This window comes from Cyclopterus lumpus, chromosome 1 (genome assembly GCF_009769545.1).
Source record: "Cyclopterus lumpus isolate fCycLum1 chromosome 1, fCycLum1.pri, whole genome shotgun sequence".
Classification (NCBI taxonomy): domain Eukaryota; kingdom Metazoa; phylum Chordata; class Actinopteri; order Perciformes; family Cyclopteridae; genus Cyclopterus; species Cyclopterus lumpus.
The window spans coordinates 1,480,577-1,508,497 of record NC_046966.1 but is presented as its reverse complement, the minus strand read 5'-3'; the positions used below and the strand labels follow the sequence as shown (position 1 = coordinate 1,508,497).

General features: G+C 43.0%; 2 protein-coding genes across 3 annotated transcripts in view; one reads left to right on the top strand and one right to left on the bottom strand.

Moving 5' to 3' along the window:
* Positions 1–154: 154 nt before the first annotated feature.
* On the bottom strand, positions 155–20,221 carry mtmr7b (myotubularin related protein 7b). Its single transcript, XM_034538431.1, has 14 exons — positions 20,198–20,221; positions 19,371–19,496; positions 17,479–17,641; positions 17,179–17,336; positions 9,741–9,869; positions 9,356–9,490; positions 9,030–9,162; positions 8,751–8,860; positions 7,672–7,797; positions 7,501–7,550; positions 4,449–4,649; positions 3,616–3,750; positions 3,301–3,427; positions 155–523 (listed from the first exon to the last, which is right to left on the bottom strand). Exons 1-14 carry the CDS (start codon positions 20,219–20,221, stop codon positions 155–157), a joined length of 1,986 nt encoding a protein of 661 aa, XP_034394322.1.
* Positions 20,222–24,218: 3,997 nt separating this feature from the next.
* Positions 24,219–27,921, top strand: part of LOC117734880 (microtubule-associated tumor suppressor 1 homolog A-like) — a 46,432-nt gene continuing 42,729 nt past the window's right edge. Inside the window, exon 1 of one of the 2 annotated variants that reach the window (XM_034539215.1) lies at positions 24,219–24,667. In XM_034539215.1, the coding sequence (XP_034395106.1) occupies positions 24,367–24,667 (301 nt within the window). In that variant the 5' untranslated portion in view covers positions 24,219–24,366. Of the gene's footprint in view, positions 24,680–27,921 lie in introns of both variants that reach the window. The other variant, XM_034539206.1, reaches the window with a different exon arrangement.

Below are 27,921 nucleotides of genomic sequence, written 5' to 3'. Positions count from 1 at the left end.
TCTCTTTATACTGAGAAGGATTGAGACAAACTACAGCTCAAAAACAAGAGATAAAATTCATCCCCCTTTCAGTCCGCAGCCATCTTTAACTTGTCACATTCTGCCCCTCTGTTGGAGGGGAATATTTGTCATAATTTCTTCTTTCACCTCCCAGTCAGGCAGTAGTAAAGACAGCCTCGTCCGGGTCCTTGCCGTCATCCCCAACGCTGGACGATCTGCTGATGAGGTTGGCCACACCCGACTCCAGGTCGCTGCAGGTGGAGAGGTCATCAGGGTTATTACTCTTGAGCTGGGTGTGCGGCAGCCCTTGAAGCAGGGCAAGATCGGGGTCCTTGGTCTGAGTCTGGTTGGCTGGTTCAGAGGAGAGGGCTTGTCTGTTGTCCTGTACAGGGCTGCTGATTGGGTCTGTGTAAGTGGTGGATAGGTCCGGCCCGCGGTGTGTCTGCCGCATGTGGCTAATCCTCTTCCTCGGAACCTTGATTTTCTCCGATGTGATTGGCTTCCCTTTTAGGGCTGCTATCCTCTGCAGTGACAAGAAAACAACAAGACATGCACTTTCTTTAATTAAAGAAGTGTTCCATTTATTTATCAGCAATGCCGACAAACTTACACATACATACACACACATACATACATACATATATACATATATATATATATATATATATATATATATATATATATATATATATATATATATATATATAGTGATGTCATGAGAGGAATGGTCATCAATGGGAGATACATCCCAGTGGTTGCAGCAGAGATTACAACCCATCATGGCAGCTGGGTAATGAATTACAATTCCCAGTCAGCAGGACAGGCGGAGCCAAGGCTGCTGCCCAGCTGAAAGAGACCGGGCTGATTACCCGGAAGGGGCTGACATGAGGGAGAACAAAGGAGAGAAGCAGAGGAGATGAAAGAGAGGGTTTTATGTTACGTTGAAGACAAAGAACCAGAAGAAAACTGAAATACTTATGTTTGTTTTGTGTACGGCTTTTCTGCCGGAGTTAAGTTTATCCTTTTTCTAAATACATAATTTTGAGTTAGAAACCCACACTGCCCAGTGTTGCATATCTTTGTAAAACAATTACTTAACTTTTTGGACTTTTTTTTTGCACATAGACCAAAAGGTTTTGTATGTTTTACCCACTGATTGCTTCTCTGACGAGAGAGCCAGGGATATTTTAAGCTGGTAGTATTACTGTACTGTAATGAAACGGTCATGGATTTATTCATGGCAGTTATTATTCTTGTTATTGTTCCTCCCAAAGTTCTGAAGGCCTGTGGGGAACAACTAGCTGGTGTGTATGCTGACATCTTCAACCTGTCACTATCACAGGCTGCAGTCCCCGTATCTTCAAATCCTCCATCATCATACCAGTCCCCAAAAGACCAGACACACCCACTCTGAATGACTTCACACCAGTCGCCATGAAGTGCCTAGAGAAACTAGTTCTCACACATATCAACAACACGGTCCCAGACACTGTCGACCCCCTCCAGTTTAGCGCTCCAACCGATCAGTGGACGACGCGGTAGCAATAGCTCTACACCACACTCTGCAACACCTGGAGAGCAGCAGAACGTATGCCAGGATGCTTTTCCTGGACTACAGTTCTGCATTCAACACAATCCGCCCGGGCAAACTGATCGAGAAGCTGACAGACCTCGGCGTCCCAACTCCCACCTGCAACTGGATCCTGGACTTCCTGATAGAAAGACCACAGGTGGTGAGAATGGGAGGACAGGTGTCTGCTGAGCTCACAGTCAGCACAGGATCCCCACAGGGCTGCTGCCTCAGCCCCAAACTCTTCACCCTGTACACCCACGACTGTGTCTCCACCGAAGACAACACCATCCTCATTAAATACGCGGATGACACCACCATCATGGGGCTCATCAAGGGAGGGGACGAGTCAGGGTACAGGACCATCATAAACAACATTCGTGTCTATGGTGAGGAGAACGACCTCATCCTCAACACGGACAAGACCAAAGAAATTATAATGGACTTCAGGAAGAATCCTCCAGCCTCTTATCATCAAAGGGACTGAGGTGGAGAGGGCCGACAGCTGCAGATTCCTGGGACTGCAGGTCACATCTGACCTGAGCTGGACTCTTAACACCACAGCCACTGTGAAAAAAGCCCAGCAAAGGCTTTTTTTCATCAGGCTGCTCAGGAAAGCCGGTCTGAGCCGTCGCCCTCTCACCCAGGCCTACAGAGGACTGGTAGAGAGCATCCTCACCGCAGGCATCACTGTCTGGTATGGGAACACCACACAGGCAGAGAGGAAGGCTCTGCAAAGAGGATCACAGGGACAACACTTCCTTCCATGGACTCCATATATGTGCAGCGCTATGAGCAGAGGGAATCGTCAGAGACTCACTCCACCCAGCTCACTCTCTGCTTCGACACAAACAATGCTCATATAACCTGAGACACAGCAGAGCGGACAGCATCATCACCCACAGAACACGCTTATCGCTTCTTCAACAGCTTCATCCCAGCCACAGTCAGACTGATGGCAACACAAAACCACTGTAACTAAGAACCAAACACTACCTCAATACACTTATGTGCAATATGTGTCATTTTATTACTTAAAACAATATCATTTAAAACTGTCTAATTTAACACCCCTCTGTATAGATCACCACTTCTGTACAGTGTTCTCTTTTATATTTTATATCTTGTATTCTGAAACTCTGACTCCTGAATCTTTGGCTTTGATTCTACTCTTCGTTAATAATATTTTTTGATAAAAGGAAAGCCTGCCTGGTTCTCTGTTTAGGGTGCTAACTCACTCAGTTTAGTCTTTTGTTTAGATGAAGGCATAAATGAGACAAGACAAGCTTAATATAGACAGCTGTGACTCAGGAGGTAGAGCGGCCGTTCACTAATCAGTCGGTTGGTGGTTCTATCCCTGTCCTATAGTCTAAAGTGTCCTTGGGCAAAATAATAATCCCTAATTTTGTGATTGTGCATGTGGCATCTTGTAGCCTCTGCAATCAGTGTGTGAATGGGTGAATTAATTAATATAAAGCGTTTTTCTAGAAAAGCAATTTAGAAATAATGTTTATTTTCCAGTTGGGCAAAAAGAAAATAACTACATTATTTTAGTTGCTCAGATAATTGTATTTAATCTCCATTGTATTTAATCTCCATCACCCAATTTAGATTCTCAAATTCATTTTAGAGCTACGGTTGTTGAATAGGGGTTATGGTGGTGTCTTTGTGTTTAGTATGCCTTGTCTGGAGCCCAGGGGGTGGTGGTGGGCGGTTCCTCCAGGCGGTACCTCCTGGTGATTGGTTAGCTCCTCCTCCAACTGCTGGGACTCCTCCTTCACAGCCGACAGGAAGTCGGCAGGTGACTGGAGAGGATGAGTTGATTTCTCCACATGGTTATAAAGACCCTTCCACATTCTGAAGAAAAGGATCAGAAGAATAAATTAAAAACTTTTTAGGTTGATTAATGTTTAACACAAACAGTAGACACTATTTTGTTTAATTTAACACAAATTTGAATTTGCTCCATATTTATCATACAATACTGAACCAAGAATACATTTAGCTTTCTGTGGCAAATGTAGTCAGTGGCTGCAGTGACTTACTTGAAGCAGTAGGGGGTGGTGTTGGGTCTCAGGAAGCCCGGACTCTGGCTCAACTTGTCCTTGTACAGAGGGTTGGTGTACTCAGCTCTGTCCTTCCACAGCTGAGGCCACACGGAATGACTCCGCTCATATAGCCTGTAGTCAAACAACACACACACCAACCAATAATGCAGTTAACATGATGCTGCGTTGTTGGATTACAGTATGTGGTGGATGTTACTGTCCTGTGTCATAAATAAGGTAGTTGGTGGATTGGCGTTTTGAAGCCTCAGGTTGGCCTTTTGCAACCAGTGAACTAATATTTCGACTGCGGAGAACTGACGTCAATGAGACAAATTAATTTACTAAATTAACATCATGCTGTATTGAATAAAACTAGCGATAGAGACCATAAACTCATGTTTACTGAGGAAATTAGTAAGAGACTTCTTTTTGCAACCAGTTGCCCCATTATGGACAGTAGAGAGAATGCAAGTTTAAGACACTTCCGCATTGGCTTCACTCGGCATAACTGGAGGTTGCCGCCTGGTTACAAAGTACTGTTTGCTCAAAGCATCTTAATTTAACGGACCGGTTATAGCTGTGATGCCTTTTTCAAAAAAGTGCATAGGAAGTTAATGATGAGATAAACAATAATACATTACTGTCAAGTATAGAAGTGGGAATGCACACACACACACACACACACACACACACACACACACACACACACACACACACACACACACACACACACACACACACACACACACACACACACACACACACACACACACACACACACACACACACACACACACACACACACACACACACCCACCCACACACCCTACCTCATGTCCCTACGTTCCTTCTGGCAGTTGCCCAGGAAAGTCCCATACTGACAGGAGTAGATGTGTGTATGTATGGCGATGAGGAAGCGCTCGTTGAACTCAAAAGCGCACGGGAACTGCTCAGACAGCTGCCACACACACTCCAGAAACTGATCGATGACAGGCGACACCTCTTTGGGATCTCCATCCAGGTGGGCGTACCTAGAGGGATACAGAGCCATCTTAACTGTCCATCACAATACACACCCTTAAATTCTAGTTTGAGTGGCTCAGCGATCCTGGGAGCTATGTTGTCCGGGGCATCAGCCCCTGGTAGGGTATCCCAAAGCAAACGGATATCGGGGGAGAGCCCAGACTAAGAGCGGTTAAAAAAAAAACATGATGAATATAGCCACCTCGCCCAGACCCGGTAAACCATGGCACTCTGCCGGAGCAGGAGCCAGATCCAGGAGGGGAGCTCGCCGGCGAGCTGGTGGCCGGGCCTTCGCGGATGGAGCCCGGTCGGGCTCAGCCTGAAGAAAGAACATGGAGCAGCTCTTCGGATTCACCACCCGCTGGGAGAAGCATTGGGGTCGCGTGCTATGTAGACCGGGTGGCGGGCCAGGCGGGAGGCCTGGGAAAGCTGATGGCCGGCAGCATAGACTAGTTCTAGGGACGTGGAACGTCATCTTGCTAGCGGGGAAAGAACCGACGGTGGTGCAGGAGTTTGAGCGGTACCAGCTACATATAGTTGGGCTCTGGAACCAAGCTCCTGGAGAAGGGTTGGAGTTTGTCCTTTTCTGGAGTTGCCCAGGGTGAGAGGCGCCGGACGGGAGTGGGGATACTCACGAGCCCCGGTGTTGGAGTTTTCCCCTGAGAACAAGAGGGTCCGCTCCCTGCGCAGAGTAAGGCTCTGACTTGTTTGTGCTTATGCACCAAACAGCAGTTCGGAGTATGATGGGAGGGGTCGATGGGAGGGGTCCTGGAAAGGGCGCCCCCTGTCGACTCCATAGTTCTCCTGGGATACTTTAACGCTCATGTGGGCAATGACAGAGAAACCTGGCGCGGGGTGATTGGGAGGAACGGCTTGCCCAATCTTAATCAGAGTGGTGTCTCGTTATTGGACCTCTTTGCTAGCCACGGTTTGTCCATAACAAATACCATGTTCGAACACAAGGTGGCTCTTAAGTGTACCTGGTACCACAACACCTTAGGCCAGAGATCAATGATCAACTTTGTAATTGTATCATCTGATCTGCAGCCGTATGTCTTGGAGGGGGGGGGTCACCCACCCATATTCCTGGCGGAGGCCACTAAGGTAGTCAAAAAGCTCCTTGGTGGCAAGGCGCCGGGGATGGATGAGATCCGCCCTGAGATGCTGAGGGCTGACACGCTTTTTCAATGTTGCATGGAGGTCGGGAACAGTGCCCATGAACTGGCAGTCCGGGGTGGTGGTTCCCAATTTCAAAAAGAGGGACCGGAGAGTGTGCTCGAACTATCGGAGTATCACACTACTCAGCCTCCCGGGTAAAGCTTATGCCAGGGTGCTGTAAGGGATCCTGTGACTGTTGGTCGAACCTCAGATTTCAAGACGAGCAGTGCGGATTCCGTGCCGGTCATGGAACAGTGGACCAGCTCTTTACCCTCACTAGGCTACTGGAGGGGTCCTGGGAGTTTGCCCAACCTGTCTACATGTGCTTTGTGGACTTGGAGAAGGCTTTCGACTGGGTCTCTTGTTTTTTTTTGTGGGGGGTGCTGGCGGGAGTATGGGGTGCCGGACCCGTTGCAACAGGCCATCTGGTCTCTGTACAACTGCAGTAGGAGCTATGTTCGTATTCTCGGCATTAAGTCAGACATGTTGGCGTCCGCCAGGGCTGCCTTTTATTACCGGTCCTGTTAGTGACTTTCAAGGACAGGATATCGTGGCGCAGCCAGGGGTTGGAAGGTTCGGAGGTCTCAGATCGCCTCTCTGCTGTTCGTATGAGCTACAGCCGTCAGGGCATCACATTATTAAACAAACTTCACATTGCGCCACACCACATCCACGTCGTGATGAAACTCAAGCTTCTGACTGATTCTAAACTGATCTGATTAAGAACATAGATTGCGCCGAAACACGTACGGTAATACTAATAAACATTTTGGACAGAACCAATACGGGATTGAGGTTTCATACCTAGCCCACCACATTTTAAGAACAATAGGTCCTCCGCTCCGACTACGTCAGTGCTCGGGCCCTAATAATAATATAATAATATAATATACATTTTCATTATATACAATATGGTTAAAGTCATTCATGAACCAACTTTTTTGAGAAAAAAAAGAGAAATGGTGAACATTAATGATGGAAGTGTATTTATTACCATAAATTCTCAAATAGTGCCTATATTATTTACCTCATTGAGAGAGAAAAAAACCTGACTGAAATTCTGTATTATTTATATTTTCTTCAGTAAAACATACACACCACCCCGCACTCTCACTTTCTCTTCTCTAACAAAAATGCTGTTTTCATTCACCAATTTATTCCAGTCAAGGGATGTATTATAAGAACCTGCAGCTTCAAAAAAGAAACGAAAGAGCATAAAGTGGTGATTATAACGCCTTGTTGTGGAAAATATGTTTGACGAGTTTATCATGTAAAAGGTTACAGGTCATTTCTACCTAAACATTATCTCTTTTGTTCTACTTTTTGTAAATCATTTTTTCTCTAATTTGGATATGGGATTTATATCCATTCATCCATTATCTGTAATCATCCTTTACAGACAGCTGACACTGTGCGAGAGGAGGGCTACACCCTGGACAGGAGGCCAGACTGTTGCAGGACTGACACATAGAGACAACCATTCAAACTCACATTTACACCTATAGGCAAATCAACAACTAACCTAAAGCCAAACTAACCAAAAGGGACATCAACTTTCTGTTTATTCATTGCCTGAAACTTGTATTGATTTTGACTATTTTGACCCATTTGGTTGGCCATCTTTCAAAATAAAGAATAATTATTGTAATGAGCTTACAAACACGTGTCTGATGTCTGTTTATGTTAGACGACCACAGTTACCTGTGGGAGAACTTGTGTCCGAAGGAGACCCAGTCTCTCTCTATCAGCACCTAGGAGAGAGGAGAGAAAGAGATAGAAAGGAAAGCAGGAAGGAGACAGAGAGCAAGAATCAGAGATGAAAACTGTGATGGTCTTTGAATAAGAATTGTCAGTATTGCCTGTGTGTGTTACCATAAGTCCTTTGATGGTTCTGTAGTATGGGTCCAACAGGATACTGGCTACAGAGCAGGCCTGCGCCGTCCTGTCCCAGCCATCTGAACAGTGAACCAACACACTGACACCTTCATCGGCCACTGCCTAAAGAGAGCGAGAGCGGGAGAGAGCAGTTAAATGACAGCAGCAACCGCACCAGGCATCCAGACCAAAAACAGTCCTGTATTTAAAAACTGCAAGTTATCACAGTAGCAAACTATTTCCAAACTGGGTCCCTGCAATGTTTTATTATTATTATTATTATTATTATTATTATTATTATTATATATTTTCATATTTTGTAGACTAAGCAATTAATGGATAAATAGATAATATGAATCAATTATGAAATGATACTCAAAAAAATAAATAGTTTATGGAACTTATTGTATAGTACTGTATTCTAAAAATGATGACATGTGTCAATATGACAATGCTATGTTTCAGCTGTATTGTCTTACAACAGTCTTGTTGTTGTGTATCTTTATTATGTAGCCGACAATGCATCACAGGGAATGTATTTCCAGTTGGCTCCTTTTGCCATTTAAATGGTCAGTGTGCAGGATTTGGCGGGATCTAGTGGTATCTAACTACCCCTCTGGTCACTCCTCCCTTTCCAATACCGCCGTAAAGTGAGCCACTGGGTGCAAAACTGTAGTAAAGCTGTTGGCCTCGCCATCCTTAGGTGGGGAGACCCGTCCGTATGCTACGCTCCGGCTGCCCTAGGCCGGGCGTAACAGTTACATATTGTACCTTTTTTTAAAAATAAATAAATAAATAATAAAAAAACAGTAAACGCCTAATCATGCTTTCTCCCCATCTTTTAGTTTCCTGAAATGTGTGCTGCCTCAAGATAATTTGATTACGTTGTAACTATTCCCATAATAGCATGATGATTAATTTAGTCACCAGCTGTTCTTGACCAGAGCTTGAAAAGATCATCATTGGTTCTTTGTTGTATTTACACCTGGGTTTTATACGTTTTTACACAGGTTATAGAAATGTTTGTGGTTGCTGTGGGAGTGTGTCTGCTTGTGTATGTCTGTCTGTGTACGCACCCTGGCTATGAAGAGCCCCGCATCCAGTATGGCTTTAATATGTTTGAGCCAACCAGAGTTCTCCAGACCATACAGAAAGTCAGTCATGGACGGAGATCTCATCTCGCCCACTGCATGGAAGAGAGATAGAGAGACACACAGGGAAATGGGGAGAGACGCTATTAGAGAGTCTGTTGTATTTACTAAAAGCAGATCTGTATGATAACTTGAAAACAACTTTTTCCTGTTTTAATCTTATGCTGCATCTTTGTATAATTTGTTCTGGACACACACACACACCGTCAATGACTTTCTGCTGGCTGCTTCTCATAACGTGGATGTTTTCAATGCCGATGAACTGTAGCTTGATGTTGGTGTAGTGGTCCTCGTTCTCATAGCCTTTACCTGCTGCTCGATTTGCCATGGCATTCAGCTGGACACACACACAGAGAGTAAGTACTGTATGTGAATATTAGCTCATATATATATATATATATATGTATATATAGATATTCCTATATATATATATATATATGAATATATAGATATAGGAATATATATGTAGGAATATATATATAGGAATACTTGGATGTGTGAGTGATGAAGAATGTGGGGGGAGAAGATACCTTTGGCCTGGTGTCCACCACATAGATGTGGTCACTGCCAGGATTGGACTTCATCAAAACCTGCAGCATCATCTCATCCTCCTGACAGCGTCCACTGAAGCCAGACAGTGGCTGACTACACCGACACACTGCTGCCTGGATGAAAATGTATTATCATATTCTTTATCACATTAAACATTTTACGAGTACAGATGTAGTCAATGATATTTGCATTAGTAGAACGGTCAAAAGTAAAAAAAACACAAGTTAATTACAATTTATTTAGATGTTGATGATCTGGATAATACAACTCAACTCTTACTTAAAGGGTAAGTTAACAGTCCAATCTTCCAAAAGATATACAGACAGGATTCTTCCTGTGTGTGTGTGTGTGTATCATACTGACCAGTGTGTCCTGGTGGAAGTAGGACAGAGCAGGGAATCGCCCTCGACTCCTGAATCTTGAGCTGCCCACAAAGATGGCGGATGTGGCCGACTTTGGAACAAACAGCTGCGATGGATACGTATCACAAACCTGAAAGAGGAAAAACACCCATATGTGTGATACACATCAGAAACTTTTATTTCTGAACTATCTTTCTGTATGTTAAGAGATAATGCAGATGGCAGTCAAATCTAATGAAAGAATCATAAAACACGGGACGAGATGTTAAAACTGTCCATTGTGCCAATAGATGGTATGCACTCACATGAGCTTTGCCGTGATGTTGACAGAGTGGCATGGGAGGTTTATTTCTTAAACTGGGTTAAGATGTCAAATTTGGGACACATCGTCAAAGGATAAAGCTGAAGAGAAAAATGTCACACAGTGCAACTCATTGTTTGTAAGATCAATTAATTGTTGATTTGGGTCTTTTCATGGCATTTGTTGACAATAACAAAATACAGAATATTGCCGAACTTATTCATTAATAAAGTCCTTACTCACTCTTCTGTTTCATGTTTATTTTACTATACCGTTAATACAATTAGTAGCATTTGAAACACTCTTTTAAGAAAGAAAAATGTTGAAACTATTTTTAAAATATAATATAACACGTATTGCTAATGTGCACTCATATTGGCAACGCCGCGCCGTCTGGGACTGTTTTTGTTTTGTTTTATTCTACCTTATTTACAATTAAACATTCATTTTAATTATTTTCTATTTTCATTTAACAGTGTAGCCATTCTGTTTTAATTATTCTGCAAATGCTTCGTCTTGGATTTTTTTTTTTTTGCTTGCCGTTGCACCTGCTCTCCACCGCTGCCGCCTGGACAACCTGGACAACTGGCGTTGGCTGGTTAGCCGACAGTCTCTCGCTAGCCGTGCTGCTACCAACGAGCCAGCCGACTCCATGCTGTTGCTCTGAGGCTGGTCACCTCTCAGCTGTCCTGATGGTCGGTCTGCCTGCTTCTTCGGCTAGCTGTTAGCTTGCCGCCTAGCATGTAGCTAACGTTGGCAGTGGACTGAACTGCCTTCTCCGTTTCTTCGCCCCATCCTTCGCCGCTTTTTCACTGGGCTCCGATCACCTGTGGATTATCCTGACGTGCCTGTCACTTCTCCAGCTCCGGTGATCTGGTCCGTGGTTGGCGATTGCATCCTCCCCGGCTGGCATGGTTCCCGCAGTATTCCGACTCGCAGCTCCTCGGGCTCAACAACTTCTCTGCTCCTCCGTTCATCTCCTCCGTCGGCCCCGTTACATCCACAGAGCCGAAGTTTGTTTACTCCTGATCGCTCCACTCTTTCCATCCCCTCCCTCTGGTCGGCCGAGCGCATCGCTGCAGCTCGTCATCACAACAACAATCTCCACGAGCGAGTTGGTGGCACGAAAGTAGGAACTGTTAATAATAATAATAATAATAATAATACATTGGTTTTATAAGGCGCCTTTCAAGGCACTCAAGGTCGCCGTACAACATATTTAAAAATCGGACACAATTTAAAAAGCAGCGCAGTTAAAAGCAGAACAGTCTGCAGCAGAGCAACCCAGAGGGGAACACGTCAATAGGCCTGTCTGAAAAGGTGGGTTTTGAATAAAATGATAGAGTCAATGTTTCTGATGTCAGGGGGGAGGGAGTTCCAGAGGCGAGGGGCAGAGCGGCTGAAGGCTCTTGACCCCATGGTGGACAGACGAGCTGGGGGGACAGTCAGGTTGATGGAGGAGGCAGACCTGAGAGACCGGGTGGGGATGTTGATTTGGAGGTGAGACAGATATGGAGGGGCGAGGTTGTGGATGGCCTTGAATGCATGGAGGAGGATCTTAAAGTCAATGCGGTGTTTGATGGGGAGCCAGTGGAGTTGTCGTAGAACAGGGGTGATGTGAGAGATGGAAGGGGTCTTGGTGATGATGCGGCAGCAGCGTTCTGGACCAGTTGGAGTTTATGGAGGAGTTTGTGGGGGAGACCAAAGAGGAGGGAATTACAATAATCCAAGCGGGAGGTGACAAGAGAGTGGACCAGGATTGCGGCGCTGTTGGGTGTGAGTGAAGGGCGGAGGCGGTTGATATTTCGGAGGTGGAAGTAGGCAGACCGGATGGTGGTGTTGATGTGAGTGTGGAATGACAGTGTGCTGTCGAGGACGACACCCAGACTCTTAGCCTGAGGGGAGGGGGAGACCGAGAAATTGTCTATTGTGTTAACTTACAGCTCCCCCACCACCCTCTACTCTTCCTGCTGACTCCCCAAAACCGGACTGGTACACCTTTAATTACCTCCATTAGTCCCTATCGCATACCCATTGCAGCACCCTCAGTGTCATATCCCGCTGCTGCTAACCATAATAATGTGATTAGAGTTCCTCTGCAACATCCCTCACTACCTCCAATTAATAGGAATCTGGCAAATGTCTTTTAAATGTCATATCACTAAATAATAAGTCTTTTTTATGCCACAATTTTAACAAACAGAAAATTGAAAACAAACAAACTGGACTTTTTTGTCATCACAGAAACGTGGCCATCTGAGGGAGATTTTAGTCCTCTTATAAAGGCAACCCCCCCTGATTTTACCCACCTTCATCAACCCCGGCTGTCAGGCAGGGGAGGTGGGGGGGTTGCTATTATTCACAGAAAAGGTTTCAAATACTCTCCCATTTTACATGGTAACTATACATCTTTTGAACATCTTGGTGTCATGGTTAACTGTAAAGACCCTGTCATAATTGTTATAATCTACAGGCCGCCAAAGTCTACTCTTTTAGCCAAGAGTTTGCCGAACCTTTAGCCTATTTTATGTCACAGTATGACAACATTCTTATTTTAGGGGATTTTAACATACATGTCTGCTGCCCGTCTCAGACTCTTGTCAAAGATTTTATGGACACTTTGGAATCTTTTAACCTCACTCAGGCAATACAACAGCCGACACATTCAAAGGGTCACATCCTCGACCTCGTCCTGTATAATGGTCTCAGCCCCGAAAACTTTAAAATTAAAGATATCTGTGTGTCTGATCACAAAGCAATTTTATTCAGTGTGGTTTTATCCCAACTTCCCACAAATAGTACAGTACACCTGCTCGTTGCCGGGTTTTTAACTCCATGTCTGCTAGCAAATGTTCAGAGTGTTTTACTGCTGCTTCTTTAACTTCTTTTAATCCACATTCTGATACTGAGGAGCTGGTCACTCTTTTTAATCACACCTGTCAGACTGTCCTGTACTCTGTTGCCCCCTACAAGGTCAACAAGTTAAACAGAACACCACCGCACTGGATAAATGAATCCACCAAAGAACTTAAGAGAGACTGTAGGAGAAAGGAAAGAAAATGGAAAAAACTGCCCTCCACATATTTTATGATATTTGGAAAGATGCAATGAATAACTATCAAAAGGCAGTTAAAGAATCAATAACCTCTTTCTTCTCCAATTTAATTCTAACCTTTTGAGCCCCATGGCTCCCAATTGGGTTCCGATTTACACTTCATAGTTAGACTGTGTAAAACATCACAATAAACATGAGCAAATATATTGATGTTGTACATCAAATTAAACAAGAGAACTTGGACTACAAGAATCAGTAAGCCATTTGCACACAACTCAAACACCAACTGAAAGAATTGTGAAAATATCATAATCATCATTTTGTCAGAAGTCAGCCCACTCAGCACGTTTTCGGAACTAGAAACCCGTAGCTCGGTGCTATCAGAAAAAGCCAGATAGCAAAGAGCAAGAGGACTCCACACAGATTCTAAATGCCTTTTAAAAATCCTTCTGCACCAAAGCATTTCTGGGATATGAGCCAAAGAACACAGCAACATGAATTGATTTAGTGCTTACAGTCACAAATGTTGCTTATTTTTGGCTTTGTTTTTGAAAAAATTCATTTTCTTCTTCTAATCAACAAAGACTGCTATATTTGGATGTATTCAACACCATAAGTAATATAAAAGTGAAATATATGGTTTGGTACATGAGAAAATTCAAATAGCCCAAATGCCCATTTTGCCTAATTTATCTGTACTAAAACCGCTCTAACTTTGTTCTGCTTTACTTTTTTCAAAGTCAAACTTTTCAGAGTGACTGATCACATAGTGAGCTATGACCTGCTTTTCTGTTTCTGTGCATCTTTCAAAGAGATAATCATCCTGAAAGTGGGTTTCTAGGCGAACCTGGAAATTCAACTTTTGCTGTCTTTCATCTTTATTTACTCTTAACCAGTAACATATATACTAATATGTACACATCTGAACAGAAGCCCACATGTCTTGCCTTTATTATAACACCAACATTATTCAAATAGCCTTTGTGGTTGCAGAGCTACACCCTTTTTAGTTTGGGTATGATATTTCGAGCAGAAACCTAGAAAATGGCTTGGGGCTTAAAAGGCTAAACAATCATTCAAACCCCAGAGTCTTATTAAAGGTCATAGACAAGGTCATAAACCCCTCCCCCTGTCATTGTATTGATGCCTCACAAGAGATGTGTGAGAAGTTTTTACATTATTTTAATAATAACAACATTTTCTTCAGCTCAATAACTGAAAATCAGAAGTCATATTATTCAGTTCCCCAAACAATAACACCAGTCTCATCAAGAATCAACTTGGTCCCCTGGCTGCTTATTTAAAACATGTTGCCAGAAATTTCGGTGTAATGTTTAAATTTTGAATCACAGATCAAAAAAATTGTCCAGTCCTGCTTCTTTCAATTAAGAATAATCTCAAAAATCAAACCCATACTGTCACTCTCAGATCTGGAAAAAGTCATTCATGCACTCATTTTCTCCCGACTCGACTACTGCAACTCCCTCCTTTCCGGCATAAATCAAAAATCCATCTCCCGCCTCCAACTAGTCCAGAATGCAGCAGCTCGGCTTCTGACTGGTTCTAACAGACGGCATCACATGACTCCAGTCCTGGCCTCTAACAGACGGCATCACATGACTTCAGTCCTGGCCTCTAACAGACGGCTTCACATGACTCCAGTCCTGGCCTCTAACAGACGGCTTCACATGACTCCAGTCCTGGCCTCTAACAGACGGCTTCACATGACTCCAGTCCTGGCCTCTAACAGACGGCTTCACATGACTTCAGTCCTGGCCTCTAACAGACGGCTTCACATGACTCCAGTCCTGGCCTCTAACAGACGGCTTCACATGACTTCAGTCCTGGCCTCTAACAGACGGCTTCACATGACTTCAGTCCTGGCCTCTAACAGACAACATCACATGACTTCAGTCCTGGCCTCTAACAGACGGCTTCACATGACTCCAGTCCTGGCCTCTAACAGACAACATCACATGACTTCAGTCCTGGCCTCTAACAGACGGCTTCACATGACTCCAGTCCTGGCCTCTAACAGACGGCTTCACATGACTCCAGTCCTGGCCTCTAACAGACGGCATCACATGACTCCAGTCCTGGCCTCTAACAGACGGCTTCACATTACTCCAGTCCTGGCCTCTAACAGACGGCATCACATGACTCCAGTCCTGGCCTCTAACAGACGGCTTCACATTACTCCAGTCCTGGCCTCTAACAGACGGCATCACATTACTCCAGTCCTGGCCTCTAACAGACGGCTTCACATGACTCCAGTCCTGGCCTCTAACAGACGGCTTCACATGACTCCAGTCCTGGCCTCTAACAGACGGCTTCACATGACTTCAGTCCTGGCCTCTAACAGACGGCTTCACATGACTTCAGTCCTGGCCTCTAACAGACAACATCACATGACTACAGTCCTGGCCTCTAACAGACGGCTTCACATGACTCCAGTCCTGGCCTCTAACAGACGGCTTCACATGACTCCAGTCCTGGCCTCTAACAGACGGCTTCACATGACTTCAGTCCTGGCCTCTAACAGACGGCTTCACATGACTTCAGTCCTGGCCTCTAACAGACAACATCACATGACTTCAGTCCTGGCCTCTAACAGACGGCTTCACATGACTCCAGTCCTGGCCTCTAACAGACGGCTTCACATGACTCCAGTCCTGGCCTCTAACAGACGGCATCACATGACTCCAGTCCTGGCCTCTAACAGACGGCTTCACATTACTCCAGTCCTGGCCTCTAACAGACGGCATCACATGACTCCAGTCCTGGCCTCTAACAGACGGCTTCACATTACTCCAGTCCTGGCCTCTAACAGACGGCATCACATTACTCCAGTCCTGGCCTCTAACAGACGGCTTCACATGACTCCAGTCCTGGCCTCTAACAGACGGCTTCACATGACTTCAGTCCTGGCCTCTCTCCACTGGCTCCCTGTTAGTTTTAGAATTGATTTTAAGATTTTGCTGATCACTTTTAAAGCACGCCTGGGTCTGACCCAAGCTACATCGTTGAAATGTTAGCCCCATATGAGCCAGCTCGCAGCCTTAGATCCTCCGGTGGAGCCCTTCAATGCCCTTCAAGGCTCTTCAAGGCCCTTCTGGCCGTTCCAAAGTCAAGGCTTAAATCAAAGGGTGACTTTGGAACGACCTACCTGAGGGGATAAGGCTAGCAGAATCAGTAACTTCTTTTAAATCACTTCTTAAAATCCATTTTTATAGAACTGCGTTTAAGTGATGTTGTCCTTTTATGCAGTTCTTTGTTTGTTCTGCTTTATTTTGTATTTGTATTTTTCTATTCCATTATTGTGTTCATTGCCTATATGGCATTGTCTCCTTTGCCTCCTGTATTTCTGAAATGTTTTTTGCCTTGCTTCTATGTAGAGCACTTTGTAAACCCTGCTTGTAAAGGTGCTATATAAATAAAGTTGTTATTATTATTATTATTACTCTATATGCAGTACAGAAGCATCGTGAATATAATGTAATAAACTATGGCCAAATTGGTACACGGGTAGTCAGTGTGTCTTTAATGTGAATTCTAGGTCATTAAATGTTTGTGCAATTTTCTGTTGTGGTCCCAGTAATATTTGTACTGAAGGAGCATAACAAAGGACATGGTTAAGCTACGATTGAGACAAAAGTCTGCACCTTGATGAAAAAAATGCAGACATTGTTTTAAAACGTAACCATTTTAAAGTTTAGTACAACCTAACATCCTCCTTTCTCCTTATCAGTCCCTCCTTGAGGTCTTCTGTCATCCTCTCTCTTTCAAGGTATACAAACAGCAATATAGGGATTTTTTTTGTGATAGTAATAACTAGCCTAATTGCACATAGGAAATCACATGAATTACATTATTCTATCAGTCAAGATGTTATGCACATGGGCATATAGTCGCGTTAAGGAAATCCCTTTGCGCTTTACCTAACAGGGCTCCACAATGACCACCAAAAGCCAAGATTCTAAATAGGGACATTCTAAATAGGGACAACAAAGAGCAATTGTATATAATTAATTAATAATTAATAATAATTTCAACACGTTATGCAAAAGTAACAAATAGACTGACCCTGTATTCGCTGTTGGCCGCTGTAGCAACCCACAAGTTATTAGGAACTCCCATCCTCTTGAAGTCGGCCATGATGTCTATGAAGTTCCAGGACTCTTCTCTCTCTACTTTGTTCACATTGGGATTAAAGGACAGGCAGTACAGCTCACTGTACTTCTCTGAGGGGAGAAGAAAACATCATGTTAAATCAGTATCCTAACATACTGTTAAAGCAGTACACTAACACACCCGTCATGACAAGTCTTTCTGTGCATGAAATCACTCTTTTAACCACTTATATACATAAATACATGCACACACCTGGCCGTGACAATCTGACCAATGAGGTGTGGATGTCCAAACAGTCTCTCTCCTGCGGAATGAGGATTTGGAAGACCAGGAAGTCCTTACAACGCAGGATCAGCTGACTTCCTGCAGGGATGGTGGGTGGCCTCTCCACACTGCTCACCATACTGTGCAACACCTGAAACACACATGGACACACATCTGTACAATTATCCAACATAAAGAGGTGCACAATATGTTCTCTATTAGGTCATTTTGTAAATAACTAATAGGGCTTTAATGAGAATAGAAGTTAGTGATATCAGTCAGCACTATAAAAAGAACAAGCCTAACACAAGCTGTTTTGTGAGCTATATTACTCAGATAGTGTGGATAGATATGGATTTTCCTCACAGGAAGGGAAACTGTTTTGGTTAAGAAGAAGCGTCCGTCATTTTTTTACTCAAGCTAATTGGAATCTGTCTTTTTTGCTAATCCGGTTGATACTGTTGCTGCTTGTTGGGTGTAATCTGACCCGGTTTTATCTCGTCAGGTCCAGGGGACCAGAACAGTATCATCCACCACCTCCTGCAGGAGATTTAAAATGGGGAAGGGGGGCATCTTTCCTTCCTGTTTCTAGAAACTCAGCACTTACACAATTCGTCATCACCAACAGTCCTGAGGTAATACTACCCCTTCAAAAGGCTGGGTAGATTTTCTTTAACAAATATAAAGATAGATAGATAGATAGATAGATAGATAGATAGATAGATAGATAGATAGATAGATAGATAGATAGATAGATAGATAGATAGATAGATAGATAGATAGATTTCCAAGGGGTAATTTGTTAAAGACATGCAAGATGAAGATGTTAGCCTGCTTAATTCAAACCGTACTGAAGCTCATCAACGGCTAGCTTCCTAGAGCCCTGTCATCATAACAATTCTAACTTAATAATACAGAAAAGGAGGAGCTGGAGATTGATATATTTTAGCTGCAAGGGTGTGTCACTGTGATCATTTCATTTTTTTCAACTCCTTTAACTTGTATGTGTTTCTCTATACATATAGGATTTACTAAATGTATTTAGATAATTTCCAACTAAGTAATAAACAAAACAATCCTTGATTTGAATTGCCTTTGGCACTAACTTGCACGTTACTTTTTGGACACGACTTGGTGTTGTCATTCTTCAGGTCTTCAATTCTTCAGCCGTTCACATAATTGGAATAAATGTTTTTGACATCTTGCTTGGACAAACTAATTTGATATTTCTGTGACTAATACATGATACAATTAATGAGGGTCTCTGTCCAGCAAGTTTAACTGTCAAACAAAAGCTTCTCTGCAGATCATCTTTCTGTCACAACATGTCTTTATATTGCCTTTCACTTTCAGTTGCAAATCTGTCTGCAACGTCTATAGGATGTTGTCTAAGGAACTATCCACAATCTCAGCCGAAACTAAATCAGTTTCCCCGTTCACTACGAATGGGGCATAAGTATTATACTATAAATTCTGCTTTACACCTCAGGAGAGAGGCTGCTGTTGGAGTACATGTAAAGGATAACAATGTGGCCATTTGTTTTCTATTCTGTATCGTACACGTCCACTATATCTAGAAATAGGAAGATATTATGTTTATTGGTGAATAAATGGATATAGGAATATGTGAAAGCAGGTTATTCAGGAGTCAAAAGTAAATCCAGAGTTAGACTGGAATACGAGTCAGCAAAGTAAGAAAGAAAGCCAGGATTCGCTTTAGAGGAGGATATCTCAGGCTGTTGGGTGACGATGGATGCAGAGAAATACAGTGACTATATTATTCATAATATTAATAAATAAATGTATCCACCTTGACTGTGACCCAGATCAAGTGTAAAGGTAGCACTCATGACAGGTGCAGCTCCCTGCTTCCAGCTTACCCATGTCTCTTTGCGTGTGTCAGGGTTGTTTTCTATAAAGATGGTGTGCGTGGCAGAAAGGTAGAGAGTCCCGGTGCTGGCCTTTCTCTGTCCTGACGACCGGTCAAGGAGACGCACATTTTCTACCTACCAGAGGCACACATTTTTTTTAGATGGAAACATACATGGATTAAACATGACGAAAAGTTAGGAAATATGTCTATTCACTCACCAAGACACGCACACACACACACACACACACACACACACACACACACACACAAACACACACGTGAACATAGCACACATTATCTAACTGTAGTAACTGCATGATTCAACAGATTTCACTGAGCTCAAATTAAAGTGGCTGAATCAAGGTCATTCTTTAAGTGTTTACACCAGTTGGGAGAATGTGTTACTGTAATCAGTGCATATTCTGCATAGGCCAATATTTCATGTCATATTAACAATTCATAGTTCAGGGTTGGGCAGAATACAATTACACATTCATATTTCATAGGTAATAAGAAAAAACGTTGGGAACAGTAGCACAATGAACATTATAGCCAAATGCTAGAGATAGCTACGTTAGGGATTCAATGGAATCTAGGAACAGGGTGACACCGTCTGGACACAAGGTGTTTCCAATGTAGCCTACTGCTAGCATGATGTCCGAAAGAGGCAGACGAGATGGAAAGATGGATGGAGATAGAGGGGAGGGAGGACCTAGCGTGTCATAGAAGAAAAGGCTACACGAAAGGGCACAGCGCTAACGCTAAGTAAACACAGACGAAGGACAGAACGAGCTATGGTTAAGTCACTGGTGTTGAAATGCCGAGTGTTGTTACCTTTGGCGTCCGGATGTGCTCCATCACCGACAACCAAAATGGTGGAGATGGAGATAAAGTGGCCCGACGTGTTTTGTTTTTTTGCAGTCAGCAGTAGCGGTATATTCCCATATTTACGTCAACCAATGAGGTGTATACTCTGTGACTGCCCTGGAGTCATGATTTTTGCCATGATTTTCGCCCCCTGTATCCCGGCTTTTCTGTTAAACTGGAAGGAAAGGGATTCTATACTTGCGTTACCACTGCCTGTTGGTAACGGTACCCAGGCTTAGATGTAGGGATGCTGATAGCAGCTGCATTACTGTGTATACTGTCAGGTTAATCATGATCAAATGAAATACCTTTGGTTATTCATTTCAAAATAAAATGCTGCACATTAGTGTTCGGAGCAATAAAGGTTCCTAAGCAGCATTCCCATCTGATATACTGAATAGCGTTTCTGCATACTCAGTTTGCACAATATATGGCCTACTATAGCCTGTATTAATTTGCGGAAAAATATCTTAATTTTTTAAAAATACTTGATGTCTTGTATCAATTAAAAATATGTAATTTATTTTGAAAATAATGAGTGAGCTTTAAATCATTAATTGTTGCAAACTTGATACTGGCTTGATGCACAAATGACCCATTTCTTACGTTGAGCGTACGTCCAATTTTGCAAATCGTGTAATTACATTTTATTATTCTATATGTTGATCTTTTATATTTCAGTATTATAACGTCCAGCTGTAGTAATCCATCCATGAATGAGGAGTTTATTCCGAGTGATTTTAACATTTAATTTTTACAACCTTACTCTTGGATAAACTTTGTTTGCGGTGCTATTTTGAAGTTTTGTCTTTTTTCGTCTTTGTCAATGTGCCTCTAAATCAAGTTTATTATTTATTGTTGTCTACTTGGACACACTCAGTACAATAACTTGTCAAGTTTGTTCAGTCAGACACAGCAAATGGAGGTCACATTGCATAGGGGCACACTTACAGTTCAATAGTACTATATCCACTGCTGCGGTTATTATTGATAGTATTATTATTATTATTATTATTATTATTTGCATTTGCATTTGCATTTGCATTGCTATTAGTATGGCCAATACCATTACTGCTTCTACTGTCATTATTACTCTATTACATCTACTATTGCTGCTATTTTTGGTATAGTCATAACTTCTTCATCATGCCTATTACTCTCATTATATCAATAATGTATGTCATAAGCATTGAATGTGTTGTAACTCTGTTATGTTGTTCATTTTGTACACATGACATCTATTGTTCTTCTGTTCATCCTGATAAAGGGATCCTCCTCTGTTGCTCTCCCGAAGGTTTCTTCCTTTTTTCCCCCTGTTCAAAATGTTCCTGATCCGATGTGAGGTCCTGGGAGGCCTTTTTGGGCTATACTAAATTAATTTAATTTAATTTAAGTGCACATAATCTCCACTTGTCAGTCTCTATTTGACCACAAGATGGCAGTGTCAGAAATATAAATGTCCTTTAGTCGGGCAAGTGAGTCAATCGCTGTTGAATACAACAAAGCAAAACAAATCCAACAAAATAAACACAATACACAATGGACTGGAAATTGATGTGACAATATACATTTGAACAACCCTCACATCTTTGAAGAGGCTTGTATGTTAAAATCAACATAAAGTGTGATCTTAAATGACGTATTGCTTCACCTATAAAAAAAAGAAGTATCACCAGCTCAATTAATGTCCAAGAAAACGTCCCAAAAATCAATAGTCCCTGAACACATGAGTTGGCAGGACTGTTGGTTGTTTGGTTGGATTTAGTCAATTGGACCATTTCTGTTGCAACCTAAAAGTATATCTTTGTTGGAATTTGGAGAATCTGCATTAGAACTCTGATGTAAATGCAGTCATAAAGTTATCGGGGGTGTATTTAGGGGGAAGGCTGCGGACAGTAGGTTGCTCATAACCCACACATGGCTACAACAGTATAAGATAAAGTTAATCACTTACAGTTTTGTCCATGACTGACTTACACGGTCTGATATTCCAGCTTTCCCGGTAAAGGCTATAAGCGACGATGGTTAACTAGCTCGAATTACAAAAGGTAAGGTTTGTCCAAGGGTAGGTAACGCCAGACTCTTATAAAAATTGTTACGGTCACATGTTTGCTCGTTCACAGGCAAAGGTATCGTTAAAACTGGTATCTACTAAACAATTTCAAACAAGTTTTCCTGTGGGAAAATTCGACATACATTTGATCCAAAAAGTACCACAATTTCAACTTTAAAACAGATTTATCTTTGTGGTACCAGCTTCCACTTTCAGTCCGGGAGGCAGACACAGTCACCTCATTTAAGAGTAGACTCAAGACTTTCCTCTTTAATAGTGCTTATAGTTAGGGCTGAATCAGGTTTGCCCTGATCCAGCCCCTAGATATGCTGCTATAGGCTTCTGTACACATGACATCTATTGCACTTGACATCTATTGCACTTGACATCTATTGCATCTGTCCATCCGGGGAGAGGGATCCTCCTCTGTTGCTCTCCTGAAGGTTTCTTCCCTTTTTTCCCTGTCAAAGGTTATTTTTGGGGAGTTTTTCCTGATCCGATGTGAGGTCCTGGAACAGGGATGTCGTATGTGTACAGATTGTAAAGCCCTCTGAGGCAAATTTGTAATTTGTGATATTGGGCTATACAAAATAAACTAAATGTAATTGAATTTTATACTGCATTCAGGAATAGTTTCCTGCTTCATTCTGGTGGCACCAGAACACATGAGCATGTCATGATTCTAAACCATGATGCCCATGTGCATTCTCAATAACATTTTTGCTCATTATGAAAAGTAGAATTTAACAGTTTCTTTGATTTCTTCTCCCAGTTAAAAGTTTTTTGGGGGGGAGTTTTTCCTGAACCGTGTACAGATGTGTACAGATTGGAAAGCACTCTGAGGCAAATGTGTCTTTTATGATTTTGGACTATACTAAATAAATTGAATTGAATTGAACTAAATAAAAGACTGACGTTAATCTGCCCTTTAAGCTGTAGTGTGGTACCTAAACTGTGTTGTTGTTTAACATAATTTACTTACACATTCAAAAGTGTTAACGTGTTTTAAATGAGGGAGTGGTACGTGTACAGTATGTGTGCTCTGTCTCTGGTATGTGTTATTAAAGAGACATGTTTAAAATCTGCCCCAGCATATCCTCTCATAGGTAGATTCAGGGGTTGTATCAGCAAAAGGGTGTGTTTAGAACACATGTACAGTAACCAATATACGTGTCTGAGAAATAAATATGTGCAAATAACTGTTTTCAGTGCATCAGCAACGACTGTGATTATGGTCATAATTACTTGCCATTTACCTCAATATTAGGATTTAATTATATTCCCATTCATACTGGCAGGAGTTCAGATACATGATACAATTAGATTAACAGATTTTCTATAATTTAATCTAAATTCAGAGAAATTGTGTTACACGTGTGCAGTAACATTCACTATCCACCCATCCATGTAATACCAAACAGAGCATCAGTTACGCCCAGTCCAGCTCACATGTCAACACATGATTTACTGTGTATTGGTATGCTACAGTAATCCTTGGGCTCAGCCTCTTGGCTCAGCTGAAAAATCGAGGAGGCTGTAAGTTACAAGAACACTCTGTAGTGTTTCATCCCCTCTGATTCTGTGTCGGGAGGTGACAAGGCAAAAGGGATTTTATTAGTGAATGTCTTGACCTAAGTTAACTTAACAATGGATTTGTGAACATTCTCAAACTTCTTTCTCACTCTCTCAAGTCCCTGACTCTGTTAGCACAAATGGGTAATACATATAGAACAAAGAAGTCTCTATATGTTGAATATACTTTAAAAGTCTAAGACAAATGCCAGGCCCCCATCTACAAACTCACACCATGTGTGCTGGTGTTTATAGAGTCAGAGGGGGTGGAACATGTAGGGTTGGGGGTGGGGGTAAGACAGAGAGAGAAGAAAATTGGCGAGATTGTACAATACAATACCAACTTTTTTAACCCTCTTGTGGTTGCAGCACACACCCAATTTCCCCTCCTTCCTCTTCTTTCCTGCTCTTTCTTTTCCTCCTCCCCCTCTGTCTTAAGACACTCTCCCTTACTCCTCCCCTCTGTTCCTTCTCTGCCTCCCCAGTCCACATTTCTAACTCTAAACGGGGAATGGCTAACACCATGGTCTCTATGCGCAGCTCGGAGCTGGGCCCACTCGGTTGGGACGCTGTCACTAAACGTCATCTCTTTCTACAGAAAGTCTCCTCAAAGCTGGGGCCCAATTACAGGCATCAAGGGAGAGGTTCCAGAGTGGATAAGGGGCGCTCGGGACCGACTGTACCTCCAGGGTCAGGGACGGGACCTCCAGGACAGGGGAGCCCTGGGCCTCGGCAAACCCAGAGTAATGGCTCCACGATGGGGGAGAGTGGACAGAGCACTGGAGGCGGATCTCAAAAAAAGCACAGCCAAAGTCAGTGCCAGGGTGAGTCAATATGTTTTCTGCACAAACGGTAGCTATTTCAGTGCAGACACATTTACTTTATAATACCTTACATATAAACACACAGCAGCACACTTCATATGGGTTTTATAAATGCTCTGCTCAACAACACACTTCTGTCAGGCATATAGACTCCAGACTCAGGAAATGAGCAGGCTGACACTGCAGACCTGCGAGTTAAAATGCCTTCCACATACCACACACACACGCACATGCACACACGCAAACACACACACACACTCTGTTTTTCAGGTCCTAGCACATGCTGTTTTGTGATGTCCACACTGTGTGTGCGTGTGTGTGTGCGTAGTTGGTGACTTACGGTTCAGTGTTTCAGCTGCAGCGTTGCATTACAGCAAAACCTATACTATTTCTTTGAAATAGGAAGTTAAAGTACACATGGGTGTCATCTTTCCTCTTTAATGCTTTTATATTTTCTCTCTCATTTTATTTTTGTTTGTTTTTCCCCTTTCTCATCTCTTATTTTATCTTGAAGGGAATTTCAGGTCTGTGATTGTTTCCTCTCTGTCACTTTGTGCTGTTTGTGTCATGTCAGTAACATCCTAACACTGTAGCTTATGTGTGTGTGTCTGTTAGTAAATATGCTGGTGATGAGACACTGGTGAGACACTTCACCTAAACATGGTGTCCCTTGTCTGGTTTTCCAGTGGCCTGTAATTCCACTTTTACAATGTTGAAGAGGAAAGAGGGCTGATTATCCCAAATTGAGATTAATTAAATTGATTTGATTGATACAGTTGTGCTGTTTTGTCAAAGCTAAAACTTTAAAACAACTTAGGCTTGACATTGTGTCTGTGTGTGTGTGTGTGTGTGTGTGTGTGTGTGTGTGTGTGTGTGTGTGTGTGTGTGTGTGTGTGTGTGTGTGGTGTGTGTGTGTATGTATGTAAAACAAGATCCAGATTTCTCCATATAAAGATCCCATTCTGAAAGACAAAAGCTTTTCTGTCCTCTTTGCACACAGGAACAAACAGATGCCTCTTGACCTCAGACTGAGATAGATTCATTTGAGTGTGTCCTGACTTAATTACTTGATTTAGCAGGTTTATTTATGTTCGTAGCGTTCTTTAACTGTTCTTTGATATGATATTATATCTTCTAATAAGATAAAAATAAATGCACCTACATGGGGGAAAACTGATCAGTCTACATTTTTATCAAGGGTTCAGATTAGCGTTAGGTCTTGACAACACCTATCAATCCACTATCAGTTAAAGTGCCAAGCATGGAGCCGCACATCACATCACTTACAAGTTGAATGTGTTCCGTGCTGGCCACATGTATGCAGCAGCAAATGGTAAATTTTTCTGTTATTCTGATTCATAGGCAGAAATACATGCTATGCTACGCACAGCATTATCCTTATAGATAGCAGAGGGTTGACATTTTCAGAGCAGAAGAAACTTTTATTGAAAACGATTTAAGCTTGAGGAAGATATCTGAATAAGTGTGTTGCATTTGCTGCCATGAACTGATAACTGAATGTTGTCAAGTTTACTGGTACAACTATGTACTAAGTCTGGGATTGAAGAAGGAATGTAATCACTGAAAGGTCTAGACTGGCGGAGTCAGACAATTGTGTGTACATGTGTGTTTTTGTGTACGGTTAATGATATATTTTTCACATAGTTTAAATAAATCACAGTTTCACATTAGTTTATAGTGTGGTGTTTGGTGTACTTTGTGGGTTTCTTATTATTTTTGTACCTCGCCGGTGGCGTGGGTGGCACCATGGCTAGCGGGACATTCAAACTGCTCACCCGCAAACATGGCGTTAAGATCTGTGCCACGTTCCCCTGCAACGTGGAGGACATCAGCCTCACTGTGGGGGACAGGGTCGGCCACAGCGGCTTCGTGTCGGCCCCTCGTATGAACAGTGCCGTGGTTTTCCTGAACCGGGTGGAGAAGGTGAACGCGGTCGTCGAGATGGGAATCACCGTTAACAGCTGTTTCGTGCAGGTAGGCCTACTGCCTTTATGCCAACCCGCCACCAAGGTAGTCCTGTCGAACAACGACGAGTTCCAAGATGTTGTCCGGATGTAAGTCTCCGTTGCTGAAGCACGTGGTCTCTCATAGTAGACAGTTATATATGATATTGAACAATCGGAACGAGGAGCTCAACCTCCGGTTCATTGTGAAAGTATATGATTATGACTACACGATATACGCCATTTCGGCGGGGATGAAGTGCTTCGGTTGTGGAGAGGAGGAACACACGAGGAGGAGCGGGCCAGCTCCGCCCGGCCCAGGAGCGGCTGCGGACGCGGGACCCCCCGTCGCTCCAACGGTACCGTAGCGGGGAGGCTCCCGCCGGTGCCCGCCGCCGCGTTGAAAAGGGTGGTATGGGTGAGGGTATTTTGCGTGAATAGTGGGTGGTGGGTGGAAGGGTGTTCTGGGTGCGGTGGGGGGTGGTGTGAGCGGTGTGTGTGTGATACAGGTGGAGAAGAAGGCAGGTGGGGGGGTGGTGGAGGCAGCGTGCTGTGGAGTGAGCAGATGGAGGAGGTGGAAGAAAAGGAAAAGGTCAAAACTAAAACAGCAACAAAGCGCAGGAAGTCGAGTAGAGGGGGGGCGAAGGATGTGTGTGTGACTGATGAGAGTGCGAATGATGAGTGTGTGTCTAATAGTAGTGATGTCCCTGTTTTTAGCAGCAGTCAAAGATTTTTTTTTTTCCACATCAGACAAACTAAAAACGTTTTTAGCCCAAACGAAGAACCAGCACGTGGTGAAGGTGGGCGACCACTTTCTAGACCTAGGTCTTTTTATTGTGTCAGCCAGACTCCACATGAGCCAGAGGGAGGAGTCTGGCCTCACAGACCAGGAGGCTTTTAGATTAAAACTAGTGCTCAAAGCGAAGCGTCAACTGAGCAGTGATGGAAAGGGCAGCTCTGGATATTCTTTTTAAGTTTATGTTTTATTGTTTTGTTTTTACTTTAACTTTATCCACCATGGATGTTTTTAAAGTGGGGCTTTTAAATGTGAATGGTGTCAGAGACGTCCGGAAGAGAACGTCTGTCTATGAAACATCCACAATAAAAAAATAGACGTCTTTCTACAAGAAACACACAGCGATCTTAACAATGAGCCTGACTGGAGGAGGGAGTGGGAAGGGTAAGTCGTTTTAGGCCACAACACCTCCCTTAGCGCAGGAGTGGGCTTCCTCTTCTCACAGGCTTTTAAACCCAACGCACTGGAGGTCCAGCATTTTA

Bases quoted from the DNA above. Each gene is read 5' to 3' on its own strand.
- mtmr7b (XM_034538431.1), bottom strand. From the start codon at position 20,221: ATGGAGCACATCCGGACGCCAAAG. The intron at 17,642-19,370 runs GTAAGCTGGAAG...TGTGTGTTTCAG, and splicing joins ACACACGCAAAGAGACATGG to GTGTTGCACAGTATGGTGAG. The intron at 9,870-17,178 runs GTCAGTCTATTT...TTCCTCTTTCAG, and splicing joins CGGCCAACAGCGAATACAGG to GTTTGTGATACGTATCCATC.